Source organism: Aspergillus luchuensis, chromosome 5 (genome assembly GCF_016861625.1).
Source record: "Aspergillus luchuensis IFO 4308 DNA, chromosome 5, nearly complete sequence".
Lineage (NCBI taxonomy): Eukaryota > Fungi > Ascomycota > Eurotiomycetes > Eurotiales > Aspergillaceae > Aspergillus > Aspergillus luchuensis.
The window spans coordinates 3,557,508-3,582,970 of record NC_054853.1 but is presented as its reverse complement, the minus strand read 5'-3'; the positions used below and the strand labels follow the sequence as shown (position 1 = coordinate 3,582,970).

The 25,463-nt window shown below is 50.7% G+C and overlaps 10 protein-coding genes across 10 annotated transcripts; 6 read left to right on the top strand and 4 right to left on the bottom strand.

Annotated features, from left to right (window-relative positions):
• Window positions 1-303: 303 nt before the first annotated feature.
• Window positions 304-1,599, top strand: AKAW2_51149A (putative mitochondrial carrier protein; the record flags this gene model as incomplete). Its single annotated transcript, XM_041691046.1, has 2 exons — window positions 304-778; window positions 830-1,599. 2 exons carry the CDS (start codon window positions 304-306, stop codon window positions 1,597-1,599), a joined length of 1,245 nt encoding a protein of 414 aa, XP_041544570.1.
• Window positions 1,600-2,684: 1,085 nt separating this feature from the next.
• On the bottom strand, window positions 2,685-3,095 carry AKAW2_51148S (uncharacterized protein; the record flags this gene model as incomplete). Its single annotated transcript, XM_041691044.1, has 2 exons — window positions 2,685-2,885; window positions 3,063-3,095. The coding sequence occupies 2 exons, from the start codon at window positions 3,093-3,095 to the stop codon at window positions 2,685-2,687; spliced, it is 234 nt and encodes a 77-aa protein (XP_041544569.1).
• Window positions 3,096-3,931: 836 nt separating this feature from the next.
• On the top strand, window positions 3,932-4,804 carry ISU1 (putative iron-sulfur cofactor synthesis protein (Isu1); the record flags this gene model as incomplete). Its single annotated transcript, XM_041691043.1, has 4 exons — window positions 3,932-4,079; window positions 4,139-4,162; window positions 4,298-4,564; window positions 4,647-4,804. The coding sequence occupies 4 exons, from the start codon at window positions 3,932-3,934 to the stop codon at window positions 4,802-4,804; spliced, it is 597 nt and encodes a 198-aa protein (XP_041544568.1).
• A 1,403-nt stretch (window positions 4,805-6,207) lies between these two features.
• On the bottom strand, window positions 6,208-8,288 carry AKAW2_51146S (ABC1 kinase family protein; the record flags this gene model as incomplete). The annotated part of the gene is made up of 4 exons (XM_041691042.1): window positions 6,208-6,455; window positions 6,527-7,099; window positions 7,162-7,766; window positions 7,840-8,288. The coding sequence occupies 4 exons, from the start codon at window positions 8,286-8,288 to the stop codon at window positions 6,208-6,210; spliced, it is 1,875 nt and encodes a 624-aa protein (XP_041544567.1).
• A 604-nt stretch (window positions 8,289-8,892) lies between these two features.
• On the bottom strand, window positions 8,893-13,391 carry AKAW2_51145S (serine/threonine-protein kinase; the record flags this gene model as incomplete). The annotated part of the gene is made up of 10 exons (XM_041691041.1): window positions 8,893-9,721; window positions 9,772-10,222; window positions 10,271-10,475; window positions 10,529-11,422; window positions 11,475-12,266; window positions 12,316-12,748; window positions 12,804-12,868; window positions 12,928-12,957; window positions 13,019-13,153; window positions 13,215-13,391. 10 exons carry the CDS (start codon window positions 13,389-13,391, stop codon window positions 8,893-8,895), a joined length of 4,011 nt encoding a protein of 1,336 aa, XP_041544566.1.
• A 904-nt stretch (window positions 13,392-14,295) lies between these two features.
• On the bottom strand, window positions 14,296-15,546 carry FOL3 (dihydrofolate synthase; the record flags this gene model as incomplete). The annotated part of the gene is made up of 1 exon (XM_041691040.1): window positions 14,296-15,546. One exon carries the CDS (start codon window positions 15,544-15,546, stop codon window positions 14,296-14,298), a length of 1,251 nt encoding a protein of 416 aa, XP_041544565.1.
• Window positions 15,547-16,341: 795 nt separating this feature from the next.
• AKAW2_51143A (uncharacterized protein) lies at window positions 16,342-17,763 on the top strand (the record flags this gene model as incomplete). Its single annotated transcript, XM_041691039.1, has 2 exons — window positions 16,342-16,352; window positions 16,467-17,763. The coding sequence occupies 2 exons, from the start codon at window positions 16,342-16,344 to the stop codon at window positions 17,761-17,763; spliced, it is 1,308 nt and encodes a 435-aa protein (XP_041544564.1).
• A 904-nt stretch (window positions 17,764-18,667) lies between these two features.
• On the top strand, window positions 18,668-19,474 carry AKAW2_51142A (kinase-related protein; the record flags this gene model as incomplete). Its single annotated transcript, XM_041691038.1, has 2 exons — window positions 18,668-18,707; window positions 18,804-19,474. 2 exons carry the CDS (start codon window positions 18,668-18,670, stop codon window positions 19,472-19,474), a joined length of 711 nt encoding a protein of 236 aa, XP_041544563.1.
• Window positions 19,475-21,194: 1,720 nt separating this feature from the next.
• AKAW2_51141A (putative GPI anchored cell wall protein) lies at window positions 21,195-21,523 on the top strand (the record flags this gene model as incomplete). Its single annotated transcript, XM_041691037.1, has 2 exons — window positions 21,195-21,292; window positions 21,352-21,523. 2 exons carry the CDS (start codon window positions 21,195-21,197, stop codon window positions 21,521-21,523), a joined length of 270 nt encoding a protein of 89 aa, XP_041544562.1.
• A 991-nt stretch (window positions 21,524-22,514) lies between these two features.
• Window positions 22,515-25,320, top strand: RNR1 (ribonucleotide-diphosphate reductase subunit RNR1; the record flags this gene model as incomplete). The annotated part of the gene is made up of 4 exons (XM_041691036.1): window positions 22,515-22,533; window positions 22,643-22,800; window positions 22,854-23,794; window positions 23,844-25,320. 4 exons carry the CDS (start codon window positions 22,515-22,517, stop codon window positions 25,318-25,320), a joined length of 2,595 nt encoding a protein of 864 aa, XP_041544561.1.
• Window positions 25,321-25,463: the final 143 nt, after the last annotated feature.

The window sequence follows — 25,463 nt, the reverse complement described above, 5'->3', positions numbered from 1 at the left end:
GCTGCGTTGCTCCTACAGACCCCGCCCCGTCTGTGCTTCAGATAGGCCAACCTTATTACGCCCACTCCTCCCGGCAGCATCGGCTCCTCTCTGAGAAAGAAAAACCCTTCAATTCACTGTCTCGGGGTAGTTTTTCCTGTTCTACCATCGCCCCGAACGACGTCACGCTTTCCTCCCCTCTCACCACGATTTGACACACGGGTTATTTTTGGGTTCCGGAGCGAGCACCGATATGCTCGGATCCGGGAACCCTCGGTGACATAGTAGACGGATTGCATACTGCTTTGAGCGCTGGCTGGAAAGATGTTCTCTGAAGGCCATGGCCCGTCGGGGGCTGCCAGCGGCTCTCAAGAGCAGCAGGGTACAACTTCGGACAGCCCGCCATCGTCTACGCTTCATGTATCGGCCGAGTCTCCGTCCCAACCTACTTTTCTGGATCGCTTCGAAATGCTTGCTACACGTGTGCCGGATTATTACATCACACCGTTTTGCGGGGCCAGTGCGGGCGTCGCCTCGGGGATCGTTACCTGTCCTCTTGATGTGATCAAGACCAAGTTGCAGGCTCAGGGTGGATTCGCGCGACGACGTGGCGGCAAGGCGGTCGAGGCTAAGACACTGTACCGGGGAATGCTGGGAACTGGACGAGTAATATGGCGGGAAGATGGCATTCGAGGCCTTTATCAAGGATTGGGTCCTATGCTCCTGGGATACCTGCCGACGTGGGCGGTCTATTTAGCGGTCTACGATCGATCTCGGGAGTATTTCTACGAAACAACAGGTGAGGAGTGACGACCAGGGGTTGGTGATGGTGAGGCTGACGTTGGAACAGATAGTTGGTGGCTTTCACGAGGTTACGCCTCGATAACGGCGGGCGCTTGCTCGACACTTGCGACAAATCCGATATGGGTGATTAAGACACGACTTATGTCACAGAGCCTCCGGTCAAGCAGCGAAGGCTACCGGGCTCCGTGGCAATACAAAAATACATGGGATGCGGCCCGCAAAATGTACAGAAGTGAAGGAATTCGTTCGTTCTACTCCGGCCTGACTCCAGCGCTGCTGGGACTGGCGCATGTGGCCATTCAGTTCCCTCTCTACGAATACTTGAAGATGGCATTTACGGGCTATAGTATTGGCGAACATCCTGATACTGGCAGCTCGCACTGGGTGGGCATTACATCCGCGACATTCCTGAGTAAGGTTTGTGCCAGCACTGCGACATACCCGCATGAAGTGCTTCGGACACGACTCCAAACACAGCAGAGGACATCACCGGCGGCCTCACCCGAAGAGATTTCGTTCCGCGGCGGGATGGATCACCCCCAGGGTCATAGCAGGCCCCCGGGTGCGGCTTCGTCGGACGGGATGCCCAATCGACCCCGGTACACGGGGATTATTCGCACATGCCAGACCATTCTGAGAGAAGAAGGCTGGCGCGCATTCTACTCTGGAATCGGCACGAACCTGTTCCGGGCAGTCCCGGCTGCGATGACTACCATGCTCACTTATGAGTACTTGAAGAAAACCATTGGACATGTGCAACATGAGGGGGAGTTGAAGCTGCAGAAGCTGGAGGCCACATCAGACAGTGGAATCTAATTACTAGACGGATGGTCTGTGACAAGGTGACGAGCCATGGGCATCGCACCTGAGCTGGGATTTATTGCACCCTAGCGATTTTATTTTTGTTCCGTGCTAGTCGTACATCGCGAAGATACACTACCATAGAGGACATTCATTTCCTGGGCTGCAGCCCATGATATCCTGCCTGCACGTTGTTTTGATCCTTTCGACACATCCTCGGCACAGCAATACACCCCTGCGGAGTAGGGGTAGAAGTATGATGTGCTGTTGACATGTGAAACTTCAAACAAACTAGTCTTGTTCTGAGTTGTTGAAATCCTTGGTGGTTATGGTTCTGAGCGTTCTTGTTTTTTTTCCCCCCCGGATCGATAAACCTCAATTGCGATTGTATATACACACAAATCTTCCCTCTAGAACATATGCTCCGTAGTAAGATAAATAGCATTTAACATTATGAGAACAACCACGCAGCTATTCTAATGAAGATAATCGGGGGGGAGGGATACATCCATCATCCATGCACACAGCTGCATTCCCCCTCTCCGTCCGTTTCCCACATGACATCAGCGGGAAAGTCACGTGACAATTACACTAAAAACCACCGGCGAAATTCTCTGTGCGGTTTGTTTCCTTCCCACCAACCATGGCTATAATGCAAGCCATATTAACCGACACTGTTGGTTAATATCATTCTTCTATTGCGCAATAATGTATTTGTGCTTATGATGATGATGATTGATGCATATTCGACTTGCTATTCTTCTCTACGATTGAATCGTTGTTTTGTTTTTTTTTTTTCTTTGTGTTGGTGGTTATATTATCATTTGACTCCATTTATATGATGAATAATTTTTTAATGGTAGATCTCGTTATCCGCCATGGATATGGGATATGATCATTGATACACTGAAAATTCTGATAATGGATTAATTTGATATGATGTTTTTCATGTTGTGTTTGTGGTGCTGATATTAGCCATTGCATATCAGATTGTTATGTGTGTTGATTTAACGCAATGAAGATTTGAGAATAATGTCCCAGACATGAAGCAATAAGTAGTAGTAGTATATACAACGCATAATATGTGTAAGATTTAAGAATCACTTCTCCCCCTCTCGACTCTCTTCCAGTGCCTGCTGTACCCATGAAGACTGCGACTCTGCCTTCTTAGTAGGTCGGGGTGTCGTGGTTGCGATGCTTGATGTGGATTGCGCCTCGCGACGAGCGGTGTGGATGGATTTGATGCAGTAGGAGCCAAGCAGAAGGGCCATGGTGAAGGCGGCTATTGGGGCATTGAGGGACTGTTCATAGATAGTATGTTAATTACTAAGGTAAGTCGAATGGTGATCATCCAGAGTGTGTGCTGTTCAATAGGAATCGAATATATACTTTCGCAGCAACTGTCATGGGATCAAACCAGCAACTACTAACACTACTAATAATTGCAAAGGAATAAGAAGATGAAAAGAGTGACTCACGCCCGATGATCGGCCTAGTGTCTTTCCGGCCATGGTTTACGGTCTTTCTTTCTTGTAAAAGGGATTAGGGATTTAGACTGGTGGCCAGGAAGATACGCTTTTCGACCAAAGTCATCCGGGATAACTTAACCCGTCTAAGTAAACAACTAAGCAAAGGTTCTTACTAACTAGAATGGTTCTAGAGCAACTGCAGGGCGTGAAAGAAGAGACACATGCTCGGGCCGGAATAATCCGATAGGGAAGGAAGGAAACATTATCAGATGGAGGGCGAGCAGATAAGCCCATCCTTACGATACCAGCCGCTGCGCTGCTCCGTACCGCTTGGTAATGCCCGCCTGCAGAACTTCCCGTTGGCCGAAACTGCCGGTTCTTCTTCTTGGTTAAGAACCGGCGGACCCAGAACTACAACTCGCGCCTACCCTTTCTGTTGTAGGCCACAGAACTGGCATTCCATCCTTCCCCAACAGCGATTCTTCTGGTAGAACGTGTCATCCCCTATTATTCAATCAGATAGCTTTTCCATCCACGGGTATTCCAGACAAGTAACAATACACAGCATACCTCCCTAATCCCACCCACTGGTTCGCTTTAACGTCATACCCTATCTCCGAGGCCGGCTCCGCGGAGGCAACGGGGTTTCTCGAAATCGCCTAGCGCCGGTGAATAAGACGGCCTTAGTCAAGTTTCCCCCCCCAAAGAAACCATAATTAATCAATCGCAACTATCAATCTTTCATCACACCCTACTCTTCCTAACTAACTTAACCACTCAACCCCGACATCACCACTCACCTGTCCTTTTCATCATCAATTTACTATCTAAATAATACCTTACTTTTCTCTTAATTCACTGCACACATCACATACACAATGTTCCGTCGTCTAGTAACAGTTGTTCCTCGCTCCGGCGTCCTTTCGCCTCGCAGCGTCACCCCGGCCGTCTCCGGAATCCAGCAAGCCGTGAGGTCGACTGTTGTTGCTCCTCAGCAGCAGCAGCGCAGAGGATACCATGAGAAAGATATGTCTACCCTTTATCCCTTTTTCTTGCATCGAAGAAAATACTGACCATCCCTGCACTGTTGGACCACTACTCCAACCCAAGTAGGTAGCTTCCTGCATCCATCCCTCGACAAGAAGTCATCGCATCAGATATACGACACGCAGCGCATTCAAATCACGCCTATCAGACACATACAATTTAAATATTGGCAATGAATACTAACGAACATCCTGTAGGAAACGTCGGCTCCATGGCCAAGTCTATGGATGTTGGTACCGGTCTCGTCGGCGCCCCGGCCTGTGGCGATGTCATGAAGCTTCAGATCCGTGTCGACAAGGACAGCAACAAGATCAGCGACGTCAAGTTCAAGACTTTCGGTTGCGGTAGCGCTATCGCCAGCTCGAGTTATCTGACTGAGTTGGTTCGCGGAATGACCCTCGACGAGGCCGCTAAGATCCGTAACACCGATATTGCCAAGGAGTTGTGCTTGCCTCCTGTCAAGCGTACGTTCCCCCTTATTCCTGGAGATGAGAGCGCCGAAAAGAATCTGGGGAAGAGATGACAAGAGCTAACATATAAATCTAGTGCACTGCTCCATGCTTGCCGAAGACGCCATCAAGTCCGCCATCTCGGATTACTACACCAAGAACCCTCGCACCGTGAAGACCGATCTGTCCGGCACGGGCGCCTCTATCCCCGAGGTGCAGGTGGAGGTTGAGAAGACCAGCAGCGCTACTGCTTAAGGTTTCTCTTAGGTGTTTTACGAAAGAGTGAAAAATCTGAAAAATCATAAAAATATGGAGCAAAAATGGATACGGATACGGATACAGATACCATGATTGATTCCCTGGAGAGAAGAGCGAAGCAGAATGATACAATGGAGATGTGACTGTGTATGGTTTGGGCCGAATATGTGATTCCCACAAAATAACCTGTTGTTTGTCAGTCAGTCAGTCAGTCAGGATTGGATGGACTTTTTTTTCCCCTTTTCCTTTGTTTATTAAACGGTGTATAGCATTTCATTATTCTTTTCTTCCTTTTCCTTTTCATGATTCGTTTCACTTTATTCATTGTGTTTCCGGCGAAGCAACTAAAGAAGGATTGATTATTCGGATATATACAACATCATCAATCACAGTAGTACAACTACACAATAAAATGTACTCCTCTCTATGTAATATCTAACTGCAATCATCAAAATGTAATATACACAGTAGAATACACAGTAGATTGACAGAAAACCATCGAAACAAAGAGATAGTATAGTAGTAAGAAGTGGTTATCTGATTCGCCACCACCACCACAGTCACTCAGCTATGGCCACTGACATCATGCAGCACAGCACAGCACAGATAAACTTACAGTGACATGACAAGTAACACAAAAAAGGGAAAAGCCCCATCTGATAAGCCATAGCCACTTTAGTACGTACTACAAAGTAGTTAAGCTCTAACTACTAATGACAGTAGTAGTCTGTGCGTGGACTATCTAACAAGGTACGCATGCATGCATGCAATGCAATGATTGGATCTGATAAGACAGATTTTTTCTTTGTATTAGTGTACTACTAGTGTTGATTTGATTAAGTATTTCGTCTGAATTGAGAGTGATGTGCAAGGGGTGTGGCTACCAAGGTACTTACTTCGTTCGTTATATAGTTATAGTTATTTAATTTATTTATCTACGACCCTTTGAATGATAGTAGGTAGTACCTGTTTTATGTATCTATTAATGCCTAAGAGGGTGACTCTGATTTATCCATTTAGGGAGTACTTAGTTGCTATTGTATATATATCTAATATATAATGTATGTAGTATATAAGAGATAGCAAGATGATAAAATAAAAATTCTATATATGTATATAATACAGACAGAGCACAGCTTTCTTTTCAAGATCCAGATAAATGAAATGGACAAACAAACGATGAGAGTGAAACAAAGGTCTAAACTAACGATATCAGGTGGAAAAAAGCTGAAAGGTAATGGAAAGGAAAAGAGAAACGCCAATGCACAACACCGCATGCATATGCCCTCTATATCGATATCGATCAATTACTGCGTAGCAAGGATTCAAAACCCAAGGGAAAGGGGTAAAAAGAAGAAGAAGGAAAGAATAAGAAAAGAAAGAGAAGAATATACAATCAATCAAACCAACCCGAACCGACTCTTCAGCGAAAGCAACGTCTCATAAACAGACAACTTCAACTCCACGCGCAGATACCCAGTCCAAGCGCAGAGGAAGCGCCAGAAGTTTCCAGGACGGAGGATACCTCCGGTCTCATTGACAGAGTCCATTTGCTCTTCGAAGACGGTGCGGGTGGCGTAGCGGGCGAGAATGAGGAAGGTGCGCATAGGTCCTTGGCGGGTGTGGAGGTTCTCGTCGAGACTGCGGGCTGTATTTTTTTAACATCATTGATTAGAGGCAGGTAGATAAGAAGGAAGGAAGGGGAGGAGTGGGACTAACTCAAATCATTGGTCTTGAGGATCAGTAGAATAATCCGAGGTACCTGGCCTAGAAGTTCGACTAATTGCTGCAGCAGACCATCGGCCAACGAGCCGGACATGCTCTCTCGTTCTGCCGAGGTACGAGCGGATACGATATCCTTCTTCTGGAGCACCATGTAGTCGCGACCCGTGATGGCACTGGCGAACAGCGGGAACTGCTCATCCGTTATTCCGGCGACCTTGCGCGCGTACTCGCGCATGCGCGGCAGGTCGGACTCGATCACGGCCAGCCAGAGCTTGGCGTAGTTGCGGCGCAGGTCCTTGTCGATGTCGCGGTAGAGACCGTGGTCGTAGAGGATAATGTCGAAGTTGTGCCGGCGGCGGTTGGGGTTCGGGCGAATGGCGATGTTGCCGCCGTGAGGATCGCAGTGCAGAGGTGCGTTATTACCAAAGATCATCTCGTTGAAAATGTGTGCCAGAGCAGCGGAGACTTCGTCGCGGTCAATGTGGTTCGAGTCGAGAAATTCGAGATCGTCGGGACGTCGGCCGGAGATGAACTCCATGACCAGGATACGCTTCTGGGACCACATCACTGGCTGATGTTAGTATGCACTTGCTGTGCAAAAGGCGGTTGTAATTGATGAGGAGGCATACCTTCAGGGATGACCAACGGGGCATCCGAGTGCTTCTTGAAGTACTCGCTCGCCCGCATGGCATTCTCCGCCTCCATTCGGAAATCCAGCTCCTGGGGCAAAGACAGGTCCATTTCACGAGAGAGCCATTCCAGATCGTATTCAGGGAAGAACCGCTTGAGCATCGAAAAAGTAAACCGAGTCAAGGCCAGATCCAGGGGCACCCACTCCGCCAATGCGGGATGCTGCACCTTGACCGCAACCTTCTGACCTGTTTCCTTCAGCGTACCAATGTGCACCTGCGCCAAAGAAGCGGCACCAATAGGCTCGGAATTGAAAGACGAGAACAGCTCGTCGATACGACGTCCTGTGTCGGCCACGAACATTTCCTCGATCGATTCAATCGATGACACGGGGCACTTGTCCTGGAGCGGGATAAAGGTTGTAGTCCATTCCGACGGAAGCAGGTAGCCCATGCTACTCAAATGCTGTCCCAGTTTGATAAAGATCGATCCATTCTTCTCGAGAACCCGTAGAGTCCGTTCCGCGCAACGTTTGTGACAGGCCCGAATTGCTTCGCTTCGCTCCTCCGGCGTGGAGGTTTCTTGCTTGAGAGTTACCCGGTAGCTGCATGAATCAAGACGTATAAGTATGCCGACAGCATAGCGTCAGGGGTATAGATAGATGGCTTCCAACTTACTCGTTAATGCAAACCGCCAGTGTGCCAACCACTCTGCCAGTTCTCGCAGCGGCACGGTAGAAGTGTTGAACTTGGTCCGAAAACACCACTGCTCCAACCACGAGGGTGCCTCCGATCACGGCATACTTGATGGCCTTGCTGCGCGATTGACCTGATCCCGAACGCTTTCCATCACTTTGTCCCGAATTCGCCGATTCAGACAACGGAGACGTGCGGGTGGCGTAAGTGGCCCGGGGAATCGACTGGGCGATACGACCGGAGAAGCGCTTCGAGCATGATGCAGGAGGTGTAGTAACCGAGTTGGAGGAAACCAACCGATGGGAAATCGAGGACAACGGGGCGAAATTGCCAGGGTGACAGGCGAGAGAAGGCTTCGCAGCCGATCGTATGACCGCCGCAGGATCAAAATTGGAAGCCCGCAGCGGAATGCGGAGGAGCGCCGCCCTCATCCCGAACTCGAACAATGCCGTCTGGGGAGCGACCACAAGTCGAGAACAGCAGTCAACCGGACGGTGTGGATCATCCGTGCCAGCACGAAGCCCTCGAGGACAATTGTAGGGGGAGGAGGAAAGTCTGCAGGAGGAGGATGAGGAGGGAGGAGGGAGGATGCGGCGGAGAAGTTCACTGGTTGGCCGCCGCGGCGCATTTTCGTCGCACTTCTTGCGTCGGAAGCCGATCAGCCCCGTTTGGCCGCCACTTCGGGATTGCCCTTACAGCGTGTGAACTACTAACTGTAAGTCAGGAGTAATTTTTACACGAAGTTCGAAAAGAAAAACATAAAATCGCACTCGTATGTTATCCATGATTATCTACATGGGTCATTCCCCTCCCTGACAGTTCCGTCTTCCTGTACCCCGAATACCAGCCTGAGAGAGATCCCATCTCCGCCTGAAAGCACATCGACAAATGAATGTGTATACACAGTCAAAGCAATTCACAAACAAACCCAGTACTCCAATCCTATGCAATGCAAATACAATGTATCCATCTCCTTCCAGAGCCTCCTGTCTACATATGAGCCAATCACCGCACCTCGGCCCAGCATGAGGTCCGCTAAGACGCCCAGTCAGAATCAGCATGCGTGGGTCGTCGGCGTTGAGGAAGGATGGAACGTCGACGGGAGAGTGAACTCGACGGTCGAGTCTCCTCCTCGGCCAGGAGCTCTACTTGTGATAGCCTGTTAGCCACTCCTCGCGACAGTCTGTTCCTCGACGGGCCGGCACTGCTGCTGAGCCCAGCTGACAGAGCGGGGCTAGTGCCATCCCTGCTGCCTGGTCGTAATGCCAGAGCCGAGCTGCTGAGAGAGGGCCGCGGGTGTCGCTGGCTTTCCCGTCCATCGAAATAAGCCTTGGGTTGATTGAACCGATTGATCTGTGGGGTGGCTGGGGCGGACTGGTTTGCAAGGTAGCCTGGGGGCGTGGTAGACGTGCTCTTGCGCCTCATCCCAGGCTTGCGCTTCTCGAGACTGAACGATTCACTGCGCTCATTGGATTGGATCAGCTTGCCAGCCATGTCTCTGACCAGGATGGCCGGGTCATGCTCCAATTCCCGGATTGCTTCCAAAAGTCCATATTTCGCAAGAAGGCCACCTTGTTCTTCACTCGAATCGCAGATGCTCGAGATAATACGCAAGAGGTTCAGCCGAACAGCGGCCTTGTTATGATGTAGTTTCTGCCCTAGCCTCGTGAAGAGATCAGGACGCGCAAACGTCGAGGCAATAGGCGGACTCAGTCTCAGAAGCTTTTGCAGGGGCTCGAGAATGTTCTCGAAGGCGTTCGCCTTGGAAATCGTTAAGCACCTGACAATGGAATCCGTAAATGACATCTTGTCGTAGCGGTTATCCAAGAGGTGTTCCTCTACCTTGGCCGTTTCTTCCTGGAGCCTGCCAAAGAGTTAGATCGGTTTGTCACTACACATGGCGCCGACACATACCAAGTAAATATAGCATCCAATGCGGTCACCTGCCAGTACGGGTCCGACAGCAGAGAGATGTAGAAAGCCAGACCCTTGTTGCGCCATAGTTCGCGCCGTCCCACCTTTCCTGAATGCGCCATGTCGCAAAGAATCGGCAACGCAAACTCTTTGAGCGGCCGCTCGGTCTTCACAATCTTCTGAAGAAGCGGTACTATGCCATTCAGAGCAGCATCCTCCTGGCGGGACTTGTTCAGACGACACATGTTGTAGATAGTGTTGAGAATCTGGTTGCTGACTTCCCGGAAGTGCGGCCGTTTGATCGTCGACCTCAGCAAGTCCGTAAGCACGTCGATGGCGTTGGAGTTCTGAAGCGAGTCGAGAGTTGTTGAAAGCATGGACAGGTTCTTGATAAACTTCAACATAGTGATCTGGTGGGCGGGTGTCATCCGCTTCAGCTCTTTCAGGACCCCTGAGACAGATTAGCGGAGTGTTTTGAATGGTATACTCGATGCCTTACTGTGCAGAACTGTTCGCTCAGCAACCATTTCCTTGACATGATTCTCGGCCTGCGAGAAAATGAAAAAGATGTTGGCTATCCGGCCTTCCACGATTTCTGCCAATTCTCCTTCTTCGTCCAAGACTCGGCTCAAAACAAGTGACAAAGGATCCAAGACAGAATTGCGCGATAGAATCCTGCAGAAATCATTTTTCGGCGTCGAACCCTAAACCGAGTCAGCGTCTGAACAAGCAGGTTAATCTGCAGTCGAAAGCATACCTGTAAATCAAAAACGCTCCAGATACCGTTCACCCCAATGAGAACGAGGTCGCGTTCATCTTCGTAGTCATCTTCCAAGAACTCGACCAATACGTTGAGACCACCAGCACTGACGAACATCTGGAGGGTAAGAGTAGATGTTTGATACATCTGCTGCACAAAGGCCGCTGCTTCTAGTCGAATCTCTCTCGGGTATTTTTTGGAGGCAAACTCATTTATGATTGGAATACCTCCGACGAAACAGAGATTTTCTTGAATTTCATAGTCATTGAAAATGATGGCGTTGACAATCCGCAACAAGCACAGAATAATGTCGCGCCGACGGCAGATGTCAAGGATTTCCAAGATCGGTAGCATCCCGTGTGCGCTAATGATGATGTTCTTCGTCTCTGGCAGGTCACAGAACACGGTTAGTAGTTGCTCGGAGATCTCCCCTAGCACATCTTCATCTTGAGATGTCTTCAGAGAGCTGACAAGACCCTCGACTTGACCCCGTAGACGTGCGTATTTGTCACGCGCGATGTTGGCTTCCAGATCCACCTCATCGAGTCCTTCTTCAAGCTGGGCGAACGGATCATCCTCATCATCTTGATCGCCAAGCCATGAATTGTTCGATAGCTTGGAGTTCAACATCAGCGTACTCCGATCTGAGCCCTCATCGCTTTCGGGCTTATCCAAGGCAACCTCATCAGCTCCTAGAATGTCAGAAAAGTCTTCGTCTCGCTCATTTTCTGCGAACTTTTGTATTTCTATTGCTGATCGGTGGCGCTTGACAGATATCCGTTTTCTAAGCTGCGGCTGGTGATCTTCATCACGATCCGGTGACGCCTGATACCGGACTACCTCCTTTGAGGGCGAAGGGATCGATATATCGCTGCCCTCTTCGTCGATATCCTGAGACGCATAAGAAGACGCACACTTCTAAGACAGTAGGGGAAATGCTTACCTGGAAAGCACTGAGCTTATCATCCAAGATATCTTCATTTGCAGAGATGAGGTCGGAGTAGTCTTCAACCGAGTTCTCTTTGAAATACGATGTCGGGCGCTGCGGTCTTAATGGTGGCACAGGGGTCTTCAGAACAGGTACATTGTGGTGCATCGCAGTTAATGTGGGTTTTGTCTGCTGTGACATGTTCTCCATCCCGGTCGGTTTGGCCGAGTAAGGCCGAATGGTCCGAAGAGGATCTGATTCACCGGGCTGTTGAGAGAAAGGATCATCGAAGTCATCAAAGCCGTCTTCTGACTTCAACACTGTACCATCTAGGGATGCAAACGCCTTCAGCTTTTCAGAGGAAAGCATTCCGCCAAAATTGTCCTGTGGTCGGAGGTGAGGAAGCTGCAGCGCGCTGGGAGAGATAGCAGTAGCAAAGTCATCGTCCCAATTGTCTTCTTCCGTGGAGTCCGGCGAGCGGAACCGATCTGTCACATGCTTGGACACCGGGCTGGGAAGAATATCCTTGGTTGGTGTATATCGAGATGGAGCCATTTCGGGGCGCAGAGCAGCACCTTGAGCGTCGTATCTGTACGGCTTCCGCAGGGTTCCAGTGTCCGGAGAACGGAGGGCTTCGTTCCACTCCTGAACGCTCTTGACTGCTTCCTCATACTCGGTGGATTTCTTGGGAACCACGGAATCGGACCTGCGAGCGTTGACAATCCATGGGTGTTTAAGGAGCTTCCTGGCGGAAACACGAAGATTGGGATCTTTTTGGAAGCATTGCATCAAGAAGTCTTTGACAGCCTGGATCCTAATGAGATATTGAGAACGGAGAAAAGGGCAGGAAACTGACCGGAGAAGCACCCTGAGGAAGGGGAGGGTGGTCATCATTGACAATGCGGAATAGAGCCGGCATAGGTTGGAGATTGTAGTAAGGAGGCTTACCCTCCAGAAGCTCGATCACGGTACAACCAAGACTCCAAATATCTGAAGCTGTCGTCGCACCAGAAAGTTCAATTACCTCCGGAGCCATCCAATACGGCGTCCCAACGACGCTGGACTCGCTAAGCCCAGTGGTCCTGCTGGCCACACCAAAATCTGCAAGCTTGACCAGACCTTCTTTCGTTGTAAGGATATTGGCTCCTTTGATGTCTCGATGAATGACACCTTGCTCGTGCAAATATAAGAGACCATGGAGCACCTGAGACATGTAGAGACCGACCAGGTTTTCTGGGAAACGCCCAAAGTTCTTTGCGATCGAGTGTAAAGAGCCATTCTCACAGTATCTGTCTCGTCAGCTACGCTGATCATGGCTTCAGCAATCAATGCGAAGGTACATACTCAAGAATGATATTTAGAGTTTCCGCAGACTTCACGAACCCCTGATACTTCACAATATTGGGATGCTACAATCACAGGAGGTCAGTTCGGGTGACAAGGGACATGATCGGATGTCGCATCTCACATCTAGGTTCTTCAAAAGATCGATTTCCAACTGTAACACTCGGCGTTAGCAGACAGCGACCCGACAAGCGGCGACCGGAGAGGGATATTACCATAATCACTCGTAGTTCACTTTTCGGCAGATCCACCAATTTAATCTGCTTCACAGCGACAGTTTCCCCGGTATTCCAATTCAGGGCCCGGTAGACCGACCCAAAGGCGCCTTTACCCAGGCAGTCGCCCAATTGCTACATTCAGTCACCATTAGCCACTCCCATCACGGGAACCAGGGAAAGCCGTCATCCATACATAGTCCTTAAGCTCCGCGACATCCTTAGCAGACGATTTGACAACCCTATCATCCTTCGGTTTGTCTTGTTTGGCCGGGCTGGAGTTGAGTCTCGACAGTCGCGTTTTGGCTGGAGTGCCGGAGGCCTTGGAAGGTGGCGGCGGCCCCTCACTGGCTTCGCTGGACCGGGAAACCATGGTCGCGCAGCGGGTGGATCGAGGTCCCCTTTTCGCTGTTTGTTTAGAAGGACACTCAACAGCTGGATGCACTCGAATTCCGACAACTGTAGGCTTAGACGACGAGGGAAGGTGAAGAAAAGGCAGGCGCCAGAGAACCGATCGGATCGTTCATGTCAGCACGAACTATTTATCCAGACAGAAGAGATCTTGTTAGTAGGTTTCAGACACATTATAAGATGCAGCAGGAAGATGAATTCTGCGCTGAACTCCGCAGAAAGTATGGCATGATCTCATGGTGGATTCAGACGAAAGAGAAAAAAACATACAGGAACGATCTTTGTCTTCGCAGTCAAGAGAGAGCCGCGTCCGGTTCAACGCGTCTCTACACATCGAATTTCCTCTCCAGAAAAGCAAATCCAATCGTCCGCTCGTCAGAAAGACTCACGGAAATCCAACCAGATGCTTGCGAAAGGACCGACGAAAAGTCACGGACTGCTGTGCCTGCCGGAGCAAATGCAGGACAGGCGGGTGTTTTGAACTTTCCTTTTCTCTTGTTCCCCACAGACCACCACCAGCTGGCTTAGGCCATGACGCAGCGCCCGGCCGCTGCTGGATCTCCGATCAGCCTTATCACCGTATCAACTTACACCCGCTATGATGCGAGCTGTGCAATTACTCCTCTGCAACTCGTAGCATGTTATTGATGTGTTTTTCTTACTGCAATGTAGTGCTGCACGGTATATATGCAGGTCGCAAGTTTGGTTTGCGCATTGGTGCTTTACAGAATTAGGTCCTCGGAACAGGAAATGCACTTCCGTTAAACTAACTAATGTAATGCTTATATACTTACAGATACGCCAAAACGCTGCGGATGGAAAAGGGTATCTCTGTCAGGAAAGACCATTGGTCTTGGTGCCATGACTTATAATTGCTTTTGTGCTTCCCGGAGGAGACGTAGAACATCCGATGCCAGGTAGAGGCTGCCAGCAATGACCAATGGGCCGCCACTAGCTTGTTCACAAGCCCAATGGATAGCGCCGGAAATGTCTTCGCCAAAGGTTTGCACTTGTCCAATACCCGCGATTGATCGGACACATGAAGCCACCTCTTCTGGATCATTGGCCTTGACCCAGGGCATGCCATCCACGGGTCCGAACGCAGTGATTGCTACTCGATCGCCCGCCTTGATTATAGAATGAAACAAGGATTCTATATCCTTACCGCGGGAGGCCGCGATAACCCAGGTGACGTTCGTACCTTGCGGACGAAGTTTGTAATCCACATACTCTCCGAGAACCTCCGCCGACTGAGTATTGTGGGCACCATCCAGCAGAACAGGCTCTTCACGATCTGCCAATGGTTTCAGAACAAGCTTTTGTAGGCGCGCCGGCCACTCGACTTTTGACAGTTGTGGAACGAGCACATCGACGTCGATTTCGGGACGGAATCGAGACAGAGCAAGTTTCAAGGCCGAAACCGCACAGGACATGTTCGCTCGCTGGTGAGGTAGGAGATCGAGTGTAGCAAAGAGCCGACCGAGCGATGGGGAGTGATACTCTGGAGTATCGGGGCGTGTGAAGATTGCGTTGATGCCGAGTTCCTTGATGTGGTCTTCGAGGGTTCGGAGCACTTCAGGCGAATTGGTACCGTCTACAACACATGGAACACCCGATTTCATGATTCCAGCCTTTTCCCTTGCAATTTCTTCGATAGTATCGCCGAGGAGGAACTGATGGTCCAGGCCTATCTTTGCGATGACGGAGACCAAGACGTCGGTCAGGATGTTCGTTGCGTCCAGGCGACCGCCCATGCCCACCTCCACCACCCCAATGTCAACGCGCTCATGATTGAATATCTCGAATGCAGTCGCAGTCAGTAGCTCAAACTCGCTCGCACCGATTCCCAGCGTCTGATCTCGAAGCTTGACTCTAGCTTCGATCTGCCGGAAGAGTGACTCTTGGACGACCTTCTCGCCGATTGTGATGCAGTCCCAACGATCAATCAGATGCGGGGAGGTGAAACGGCCACAGCGAACACCACCCGTCGACAACAGGTGGGAAAGATAAGCGCTGATGGACCCTTTGCCATTAGTGCCAGCTATATGGATTGCCTTCCAAGTCAGCGGCGTCTGCTGGAGAAGGCGGACTATGCGACTAAGACCGAGCTCAATCATCCCTCCGAGTATGTGATGATTGATAGTTGAAAAGGACCAATCCTCATGATCAGAGGAAGATGAGGGACGAGGTGGTCATGGAGGGGAAAAGTGTGTTATCTATTTGACCTCCAGAAAACTTGCGCCGATCTGAGTTGCCCGCGGGATTCGGGTAAGATAATCATCGGGGAGCTGTCAGGTGCCGACCGATAAGGATTAATGCCTAAGGCATGGAGAGCCGAGGCCGGAAGCGGTCGTTGCCGTACGTAATACCCCAGTCGGAGGGACAATAATCCAGGTAATGGTATCAATCTGGCAGAGTAACGCTGAGGGAGTATACTCGAAGTTGATCCATGGAATAAGTCAATCACCGCATTGTGATCAATGTCATTGTCAGTGAAACATTCAGTGGTCACGATTCATCTCAATTGACAACTCATTGATCATTCACTCTTCCCTCCCTTCGACCTTTAGGCGCTGTACCAGATTGTACGCGGATGATCATTAGGGCGCCACCACCGGTTCTCCCAGCCACCCAGAATCCGCCAATGTTTCCCTCAGGCCAACCCGCGGCGCTACGACCGCAAGCCTCAGGCGCGAAATCTCTTCGCCTCCGCTTTTTACCCTTACGAGGAAAACCAAATCTCGCCGTTTCTCCATCAACACATCGCCCTGGTCGCTGTCCCCGCAATCTGGCCCTCTCCATTTAAGGACTCGCGTCACTTCACGCTACTTCTGGATGCGGCTTCTTTCCTTGATCTCCCTTCCTGCCTTGACTGTCGCTCCCTATCCTTTCTTTTCTCATCCTCTGTAGCCATGGGTATTCCGTGAGTCCACAATTTCTTACCCTACACAACTCTCGCCGCTGTCGGGATTCTACGCGCGACTCCGGCGGCCAAGAGCGCACGGAACGGCTGTCATATCTGACTGACATGATGCAGACTGTTCTGCGAGTCCTCCGCAGATGCTCCGAAGAACAATCCCGTCAAAGACCCGTGTGCCACTGCGCGCTCCGCAATTCGTCGCCAGGCTAGTATTCGTCGTCCCTCGCGCTATGGCGGCTCCGCCTTGCGCAGCGCAACCCTCCGGTCGCCTTTCCCTCGTCCGCTAGTAGATGAGATTGAGCGTGAGGCGAATGGTCTTCAGCGTCATGTGCGCTCTCCGCTTTCGAACTCTAGCAGCGCCGACGACCCGTTCGACCTGGCCCGTGGTCTCCTGGATTCCGATAGACGCGAAGCCGGCCAGCGACTGCTGAGCGATGCGCTCCGTCATGGGCGGCCTGGTCAGCGATTGAGGATACCGCGCAGCTCGGCCCTGCCCGATTTATACAATCGTCCATCGCCGGGTGATGACACAACCAACCGGCCTGACCAGACTCATCCCCAGTTCACACCGCGTTTTGCTCCTGCGATTGCATACCATAGGACTGCGTCTCCCCAAGCGCGCCCAGAAGCTGCTCGTCTATCCCCATTCCTTCGACCCGATGGTCTTGGAAGCGATATTTCGATCTCGGCGGGCTTCCCTACCCTGCGACGTGTCGGTGAACGATCGATCAACGAGGCGAATCGTCCCAACCGCGAGTCGGCTATTGATGGTCTTGGCGACCGACAGAGAAGTCTGAGTCCCGATGACGATCATGCCAACGATGCATGGGAGACTCTCCTTACCACGATCACGCCGGATACCAATCTTCCTAGTGCTGATTCGTCCTTCACGTCCGCATCGGCTTCTGGAACGAATGCTTCTACCGTCGGGACATCCACAAGTTCGGCAACCTCGCTGCAGATGTCGAACCCTATGGAATCAGGCACGGGCACGGGCACTGTCCAGATGGTTCTTGATCCATACCCCGAGTTCTTAAATCCCTGTGACTATTCAAGCTCCAGCGATTCCGACAGCGATTCCGAAACAGGGATCTCTTCCAACGCACTGTTCCGCCGCTACCGTCGTGTTCGCCAGATGGAGTCACTGAGACGTGCTCAGCATCTCCAGTCAACCATGAGCAACCATCCTCCTATCCCTACCATCTCCTTTGCTTTTTCCGATTCCTCTTCTACTTCTACCGATCCAGACCTGCAGCAGATGCAAGCCATCTTAGATCGACTTGCGCGTCGCGAGGATATCCCCGAAGAATGGTGGGCGGCAGCTGGACTGTCCCGCACCCTTGGCCGCCGGCTCGGCGCGAATGATGACACTAACGACACTGATAGCGTGGATGGACCGCTCAGGTCGAGGTGATCATGTACCTTTCTGTCACTGTGTTAGATACCGAGAATTTAGTTAATAGGTCATTTTGGGGATGCTTGTGGTTTCGAGTTGTTCTTAGCGGGGGTCTCTTGTTTGGCGTTATGGTGTCTCAGCCAGGGTCAATCGGCTGAATCAGTTATGGACGGGAATTACCCATTATGAGATGGAATTGATCTAAAGTGCATATCCGGGCACATATTGTACTCATATAACCTGGCTTGCCCAATGTCATTTGGTGTGATTTAATCATGATATAGGAAATAGTAGGAGTCGTATCAGCTTAGCCTGGGATGAGATAACTTCAAGTTGCTGTTAGCCGTGGACATGTGACCTCATGCATTGACCAGTTGTTCCTTGAATGGCAGTGAGAAACGGCGTTTGAATATCCCACATAAGCATTACCATCTATGCTCCACCAGCTGGAATCTTAAGATATACAAACAATACCATATAACATGCCGAGTGTACTTCATTCAGAGCCTACAAAGTATAACCACACGGTGCCTGATAAGTTAGCCGGTCCCCTGTGACGTATCTCACTATCGCTGGCCCGGCCGGAGTCAATGCGATCGCGAGCCCCCACTCTGACGACAAGCCCCGCCGACTTATTTATCCCATCGAGCCCGCCGTCGGAGCTTCTCGCTGTCTCCCAGAACTGCCATCCTCCTGTTTGTCGCCCATCGCTCGGTACAGGTACCGAGGAAGTGTCTCTCCGATCTGGTTTCCCCATAGCAAATCTCTTAACTCCCATCCACCATCTTCCGCTCTTCAAAAGCGTCCCAATCTTTGCATGCACGGGACCACGGATCTCTGTCCTTGAATCCATATAATACCTTCTTCCCCAGATCACTTTCTTCGTATCTATTTCCCCCTATAAATAATACACACACCAATAATGGACGACCAAGTGAGCCGACTAGTCGATAAAATCTGGAGTAAGTCATCTATCTTTTCCCCGGACGAAGGAGGGCAACAATGCTCCGCAATCAGCACCCCATCATCCCCGCAAAAAACTAACCAGCTTTCCCCAGACAAATTCCAATCCACACCCAAAGACACCCGCCTATTAATCGCCATCAGCGGGATACCCGGCTCAGGCAAGACAGAACTGGCTACCATGATGGCCAACCGCATCAATCGGCGCTACCTAACGCAACACCCCGAATCACCACAAGTCGCAACCAACGTGCCCATGGACGGCTACCATCTAACCCGGGCACAACTATCCGAGATGCCCGACCCGGCGTATGCCATCGCGCGCCGCGGCGCAGCATTCACCTTTGACGGGGAGAAGTTTCTGCAGCTGGTCCGGGCGCTGCGGGAGCAGGTGACGCCCGAGACGCAGAGTCTGTATGCACCGAGCTTTGATCATGCAGTAAAGGACCCAGTTGATGACGATATATTGATCCCGGCGTCGTGTCGGGTGATATTCTTCGAGGGGAATTACTTGAGTTTGAACAAGGAGCCGTGGAATCGCGCGGCGGAGTTGATGGATGAGTTGTGGTTTGTGGAGGTGGATTTCGAGGTTGCGAAGAACCGGTTAATTAGGAGGCATGTTAAGGCTGGAATTGCGAGGGATGAGGCAGAGGCGGAGAAGAGAGTCTTGGAGAATGATTTGGTCAATGGGAAGGAGATTGTTGATTATCGATTGGATTTGCAAGAACTGGTTGTCAGTCAGTATGATCCTGCGTGGGATGCGTGAGTGGGACATTTGGGTGGATGGAGATTTTAGAGTTATAGACGCTGGTCAAGACTCGCTGTTTACTAGACTTATACTTATGATTACCCAGACTCTTGGATATACGACATGCATGGAGAGATCATTAGCAATTGAAGACTTGCATTTGAATGAACATTGGAGAAAGAATTTACTACCTCTTTGAAATCGAGCATCCTTGCACTTGTCAAACCAAAAAGAATAGTATTGATACCGGCATCCTGACCCCATATCCAAATGGCTACATCTGCTCTATACACCTTTCGCCCCTACCAAACTTAGTCAAGAACAATAATCACCCTCTAGTATCCTACCCCAAGTTCCAAAAAATAGACTAGCTGGACAAAGTACACTCAATATGAGTCGAGGGTTCTCGAGAAGGAAACGTAACCTGAAACTCCCAACACAGCCCAGTCATACACCCCCTCTGGGAAATTCCAGACTTTGTTGAAAAGTAACCCACTACCACGCTTGCTATATGCCTCCACGATGGGCAGAAATACCCACCGATCCGAATCCACCCTGAAGCGCTACAGCCTGCAATAAATTTGAGATTTTAGGGAATATACCAGAAGAAGAACATGCTTTTTCTAATAGAGTTACACCACTTTATCTGCTTGTATGTGGCTGGAAAAGAAGGGACAACTTCCTGACCAGATCAATTTACCGTTGTATGTGGGTATGCAGATTCTCCGTTATACACCTAGTTACAAGCAACCATGCAGCACCAGCACACACACATATCACTTTCCCTGAAATTTAGCATTACCTGCTCAATTGCCATATTGAATGTCGAAACCAAGGCTGCAAAGCAGTGTTACAGTTTGTATTGCATTTGCCGCAAGGGCAGATGCAGAGGATCCCTTCCCTAGTCGTTAAATGTCTACTGAAGTTAGACTATTGGTGAGACTTGCTGATTATGATTATTACGGGCTTTTGAGGGTTTAGGGTGAAAGATCCTTCCTAGAAATAGTGCAAACTGCTCTTAGATTATAGATATTACCCTTTAAGGATCGTACTAAATCTCCCTCCAGAAGATGCAGCTTGTTCGGAAGTAGGCAGGCTCCTTACCTGGGACTCATTATATAGGTGAGGATGTTGTCATTGTGAGTTTGTATCTGCTTTTTAAAGTGATAATTATTGGTCACTTGGTATTGCTGATGTTGCGACTATTGCATTATGAGGTTTGGTGAATAGCTGGCTACTGTGGAAGATGGTGAAGATGATGCATCGACTTAGTAATGAGGCAATTAAGAGGTACGCTAAGAACATGCTCATCAGATACAGTCCGAGTACCTATTAACTCATGAATACAAATAACTATTCCTCATGTCCACTAGAAGGATAGGAGTGAGGCCCGGGCGCTAGCCGAGCTGGTCCCTGGCGGACTCCACCCGAGTCTTCGGGCCATTGGCCAAGACTTCAACTCCCGGCAGCGAAATGAAGGATGGATCGGCAGGGTCGATGCCTCATGGGGCGGAGTGGTCTGGCCTCACTCTCCTTTATATCAGTACGCTGGTCACTCTTATCCTCCCTAGTCACTTCTCCATAGACACTTTTAGCTTCTCAGCAGTCTCTCTTTTATTGTAATTGCATTACATCCAGCCAATGCTTGGATAATCCCTCGTTATTACGTTCTTTTGTTGCCTTCTCGTACCCGGTTCTCATATGCTTGTTGCTTGAGCTCTGAGAGCTCGACAGCATCATGTTGTTCGCTCATTTCGCTTTCCTTGTATCATTTCTGGTCTTTGGGAGCCTCAGCGTAGCTACACAGACCCCGCCATGTTTGGTGTCTGCCATGAGGTATAACTGTGACAGCGAGATCACTGCACTTAGTTTGGTCTCCTGCTAACCCAGTATAGGTCTCAATCGGATTCTGATAACCTCCAAAATATTTGTGCGACGAATGTAGGCAAGGTTTGGGCCAAGATCGTGGAGTTTTGCGGGGATGAGAGACAGTTGGCTCTGGAGCAGTTAAAAGACACCTGCACACATCTGCAGGCTACACTATTGGTAGGTTTTGAACTTGAATGACGCTGTGCCAAAGATGAGACATTTGACTCTACTTATGCAGCATACCTACCAACAACCTCGTCCGGCATCGCATCCCATTCCACCGCTCTTTTCAGCCCGACCAAGCCTAGCTCCGTCATAGCTAGTTCAACCGGTATCTCCACTTCGAGCTTTGTCCCCGATGCCAGCTCTAGTGCTTGTCCCAGCACTCATCCTAACCAGACCATTTCGTTGGGATCGGCTGACCGTGGCGCGTCTGCTGCTGCGTTTGCGGCCGTTGTTTTTGTCGGATTTGCGGCGACGTTATAGATCCGGTTATTCCGCTTCGTATATTATCTCAAACAAAGCTCTGAGCCCTTGGACATCAATGATGTTGAGTACATATTGGGCGCAGACCGCGTCACTTTAACCGCATCTTCTCCACCGGTGTAGGCATCCGTAAACCCGCTGGGAGGCGGAAAGCTCATACGTAATATATCCTAGTGGGGCTTAGGTTGCATGGGAAATCATGATGGTACGTAGTCGAAGGTCGGCGGAAACCATATCCTGCAAACGGATATACGGTGTCCGAGGCTCGGAGCTGATTTGTAAGAAGCCCGGCAGTTGCTGAGGGACGTGGCGTGAACTGAAAGAAAACTCACACGTGACTGCGCTCGTCGCGCGTTCCCGCCAGCCGGACAAAGATTGGCGGCGCACCAGTCAACGGGCTCGTATGCAAAGGGCAACCCATTTAGTCCAAACACGAAAATTCGCGTGGATATCCACCGTAACGCGTTTGCCCCGGCGACATCAAATATCTCCTCCCATCTTTCTGCCCCTCCGTCTTCTCTTTCCTCTCATTCCTCATCCTCCCCTCAGCTCCTGTCTTCAGGACATTCTTTCTGTGACGATTTCTCCTCTCAATCCTCTCTTATACATATCCAAGCCTTCTTTTCTCTACTACCCTAATATTATTTCCATATACCCTTTGTTCTAGTTTCTTTTCTCGTTGTCTATAACCTCACTGTCCAAAATGTTTGTCTACAAGAGAGGTCAGTACGAGTCATACAAGATTTCCTGCTCTGGGTGGAATGAATGCCCGTTAATGAGCGGAATGGAACTTGCCACCCTTGCAACCGTCAGTGCTAACTTTGAATACAGACGGACGCAAAGAACGCGTGCAGTTCGACAAGATCACTGCTCGTGTGTCGAGGCTGTGTTACGGACTTGACCCCGAGCATGTCGATGCCGCTGCCATTACCCAGAAGGTCATCTCTGGTGTCTACCAGGGTGTCACCACCGTTGAACTCGATAACCTGGTAGGTTTGCAGCCGCTACAATTGGCAGAGCAAGTGCTGATAATTCGACTTAGGCTGCCGAAACTGCTGCGTACATGACTGTCACACACCCTGATTACGCTATTCTCGCTGCCCGTATCGCCGTTTCCAACCTCCACAAGCAGACCAAGAAGCAGTTCTCGTTGGTCATCTCAGATCTCTACCACTATGTCAACCCCAAAAACAATGCTCCTGCACCAATGATATCAAAGGAGACATACGAAATAATTATGAAACATGCCGATGAACTCAACTCGGCTATTGTATACGACCGTGATTTCAACTACAACTTCTTCGGTTTCAAGACTTTGGAGCGGTCCTACCTGTTGCGGATCAACGGAAAGGTGGCTGAGCGTCCCCAGCACCTGCTGATGCGTGTTGCCGTTGGTATCCACGGCAGCGACATTGAGAAGGCCATCGAGACCTACAACTTGATGTCTCAGAAGTACTTCACTCACGCCTCCCCGACTCTGTTCAACGCTGGTACTCCCCAGCCCCAGCTCGCCTCTTGCTTCCTCGTCGACATGAAGGAGGACAGCATTGACGGTATCTACGACACTCTGAAGACCTGCGCTATGATCTCCAAGACGGCCGGTGGTATCGGTCTGAACGTGCACCGCATCCGTTCTACTGGCTCCTACATTGGTGGTACCAACGGTACCTCCAACGGTCTTGTTCCTATGCTTCGTGTCTTCAACAACACTGCCAGATACGTTGACCAGGGTGGCAACAAGCGTCCCGGTGCATTCGCCATCTACCTTGAGCCCTGGCACTCGGATGTCTTTGAGTTCCTGGATCTCCGTAAGAACCACGGTAAGGAGGAGGTCAGAGCTCGTGATCTGTTCTACGCCCTGTGGACCCCGGATCTGTTCATGAAGCGTGTTGAGGCGAACGGTGACTGGACCCTGTTCTGCCCCAACGAAGCCCCTGGCTTGGCTGATGTCTACGGTGACGAGTTCGACGCTCTCTACGAGAAGTAAGTTTGTCGGGTTGTGTATCGTCGACTCGTGCTAACAGTATTGTAGGTATGAGAAGGAAGGCCGTGGCCGTCGTACCATCAAGGCCCAGAAGCTGTGGTACGCTATTCTGGAGGCCCAGACTGAGACTGGTAACCCCTTCATGCTGTACAAGGATGCTTGCAACAAGAAGAGCAACCAGAAGAACCTCGGAACCATCCGTAGCTCCAACCTCTGCACTGAGATCATTGAGTACAGTGCTCCGGATGAGGTTGCTGTCTGTAACCTTGCGTCCCTTGCTCTGCCTACTTTCGTCGACGCTGCTCGCGGCGAGTATGACTTTGGCAAGCTCCACGAGGTTGTCCAGGTCTTGGTCCGTAACCTGAACAAGATCATCGACATCAACTACTACCCCGTCCCGGAGGCCAAGAAGTCCAACTTCCGTCACCGTCCCATTGCTCTGGGTGTCAACGGTCTGGCTGATGCTTTCCTCGCTCTGCGCCTGCCCTTCGACTCGGCCGAGGCCAGACAGCTGAACATCCAGATCTTCGAGACTATCTACCACGCTGGTTTGACCGCCTCGTCCGATCTTGCCAAGGAGTTCGGCACTTACGAGACCTATGAGGGATCTCCTGTCTCCCAGGGTATCCTTCAGTACGACATGTGGGACCGCACTCCCACTGACCTCTGGGACTGGGACTCTCTCAAGGCTAAGATCGCCCAGACTGGTGTCCGCAACAGCTTGCTGGTCGCTCCCATGCCCACTGCCAGTACCAGTCAGATCTTGGGCTTCAACGAGTGCTTCGAGCCTTACACCTCCAACATCTACTCCCGCCGTGTCTTGGCTGGTGAGTTCCAGGTGGTCAACCCCTGGCTGCTGAAGGACCTGGTTGACCTCGGCCTGTGGTCGGACAACATGAAGAACCGCATCATTGCCGAGGGTGGTTCCGTCCAGAACATCCCCAACATCCCCAGTGACATCAAGGCGCTGTACAAGACGGTGTGGGAGATCTCCCAGCGGACGATTCTGCAGATGGCTGCGGACCGTGGTGCGTTCATTGACCAGTCTCAGTCCCTCAACATCCACCTGAAGGAGCCCACCATGGGCAAGATCACCAGCATGCACTTTGCCGGCTGGAAGATGGGTTTGAAGACGGGCATGTACTACCTGCGCACGATGGCCGCCTCTGCGCCCATCCAGTTCACTGTCGACCAGGAGCAGCTCAAGGTCGAGGACACCAACGTGGCCCGCACCAATGCCGCGTACAAGAAGCGGGCTGTCGGCGCTGCCTCCAGCACGTACTCTGCTGTTCCCCGTGGCCAGGCCCCGGTCAACGGACACAGCGAGAACGGTGTCAATGGTGTCAACGGCTCCACCAACGGCAGCCCTCGGGCTCTTGCTGCTGATGCCTCCGCTCAGGAGAACGGCCCTCAGGAGGAGGACAGCCAGCAGGAGAGCGAAGAGCGCGAGAACGACATCTACTCGCAGCAGGTGCTCCAGTGCAGCATTGAGAACAAGGAGGCGTGCATTATGTGCCAGGGTTAGGCACATACCTCGTGTTCTTTCCTTGTCTGATCTGGTCCGGTTTGATTGATTGTCTTGGCGTCAGGGTTGTAATTATATCACGAGATTGATGGATACTTTTTGCTTCTTGCGCATGGTTCATGGGAAATGACTGTATTTACTGT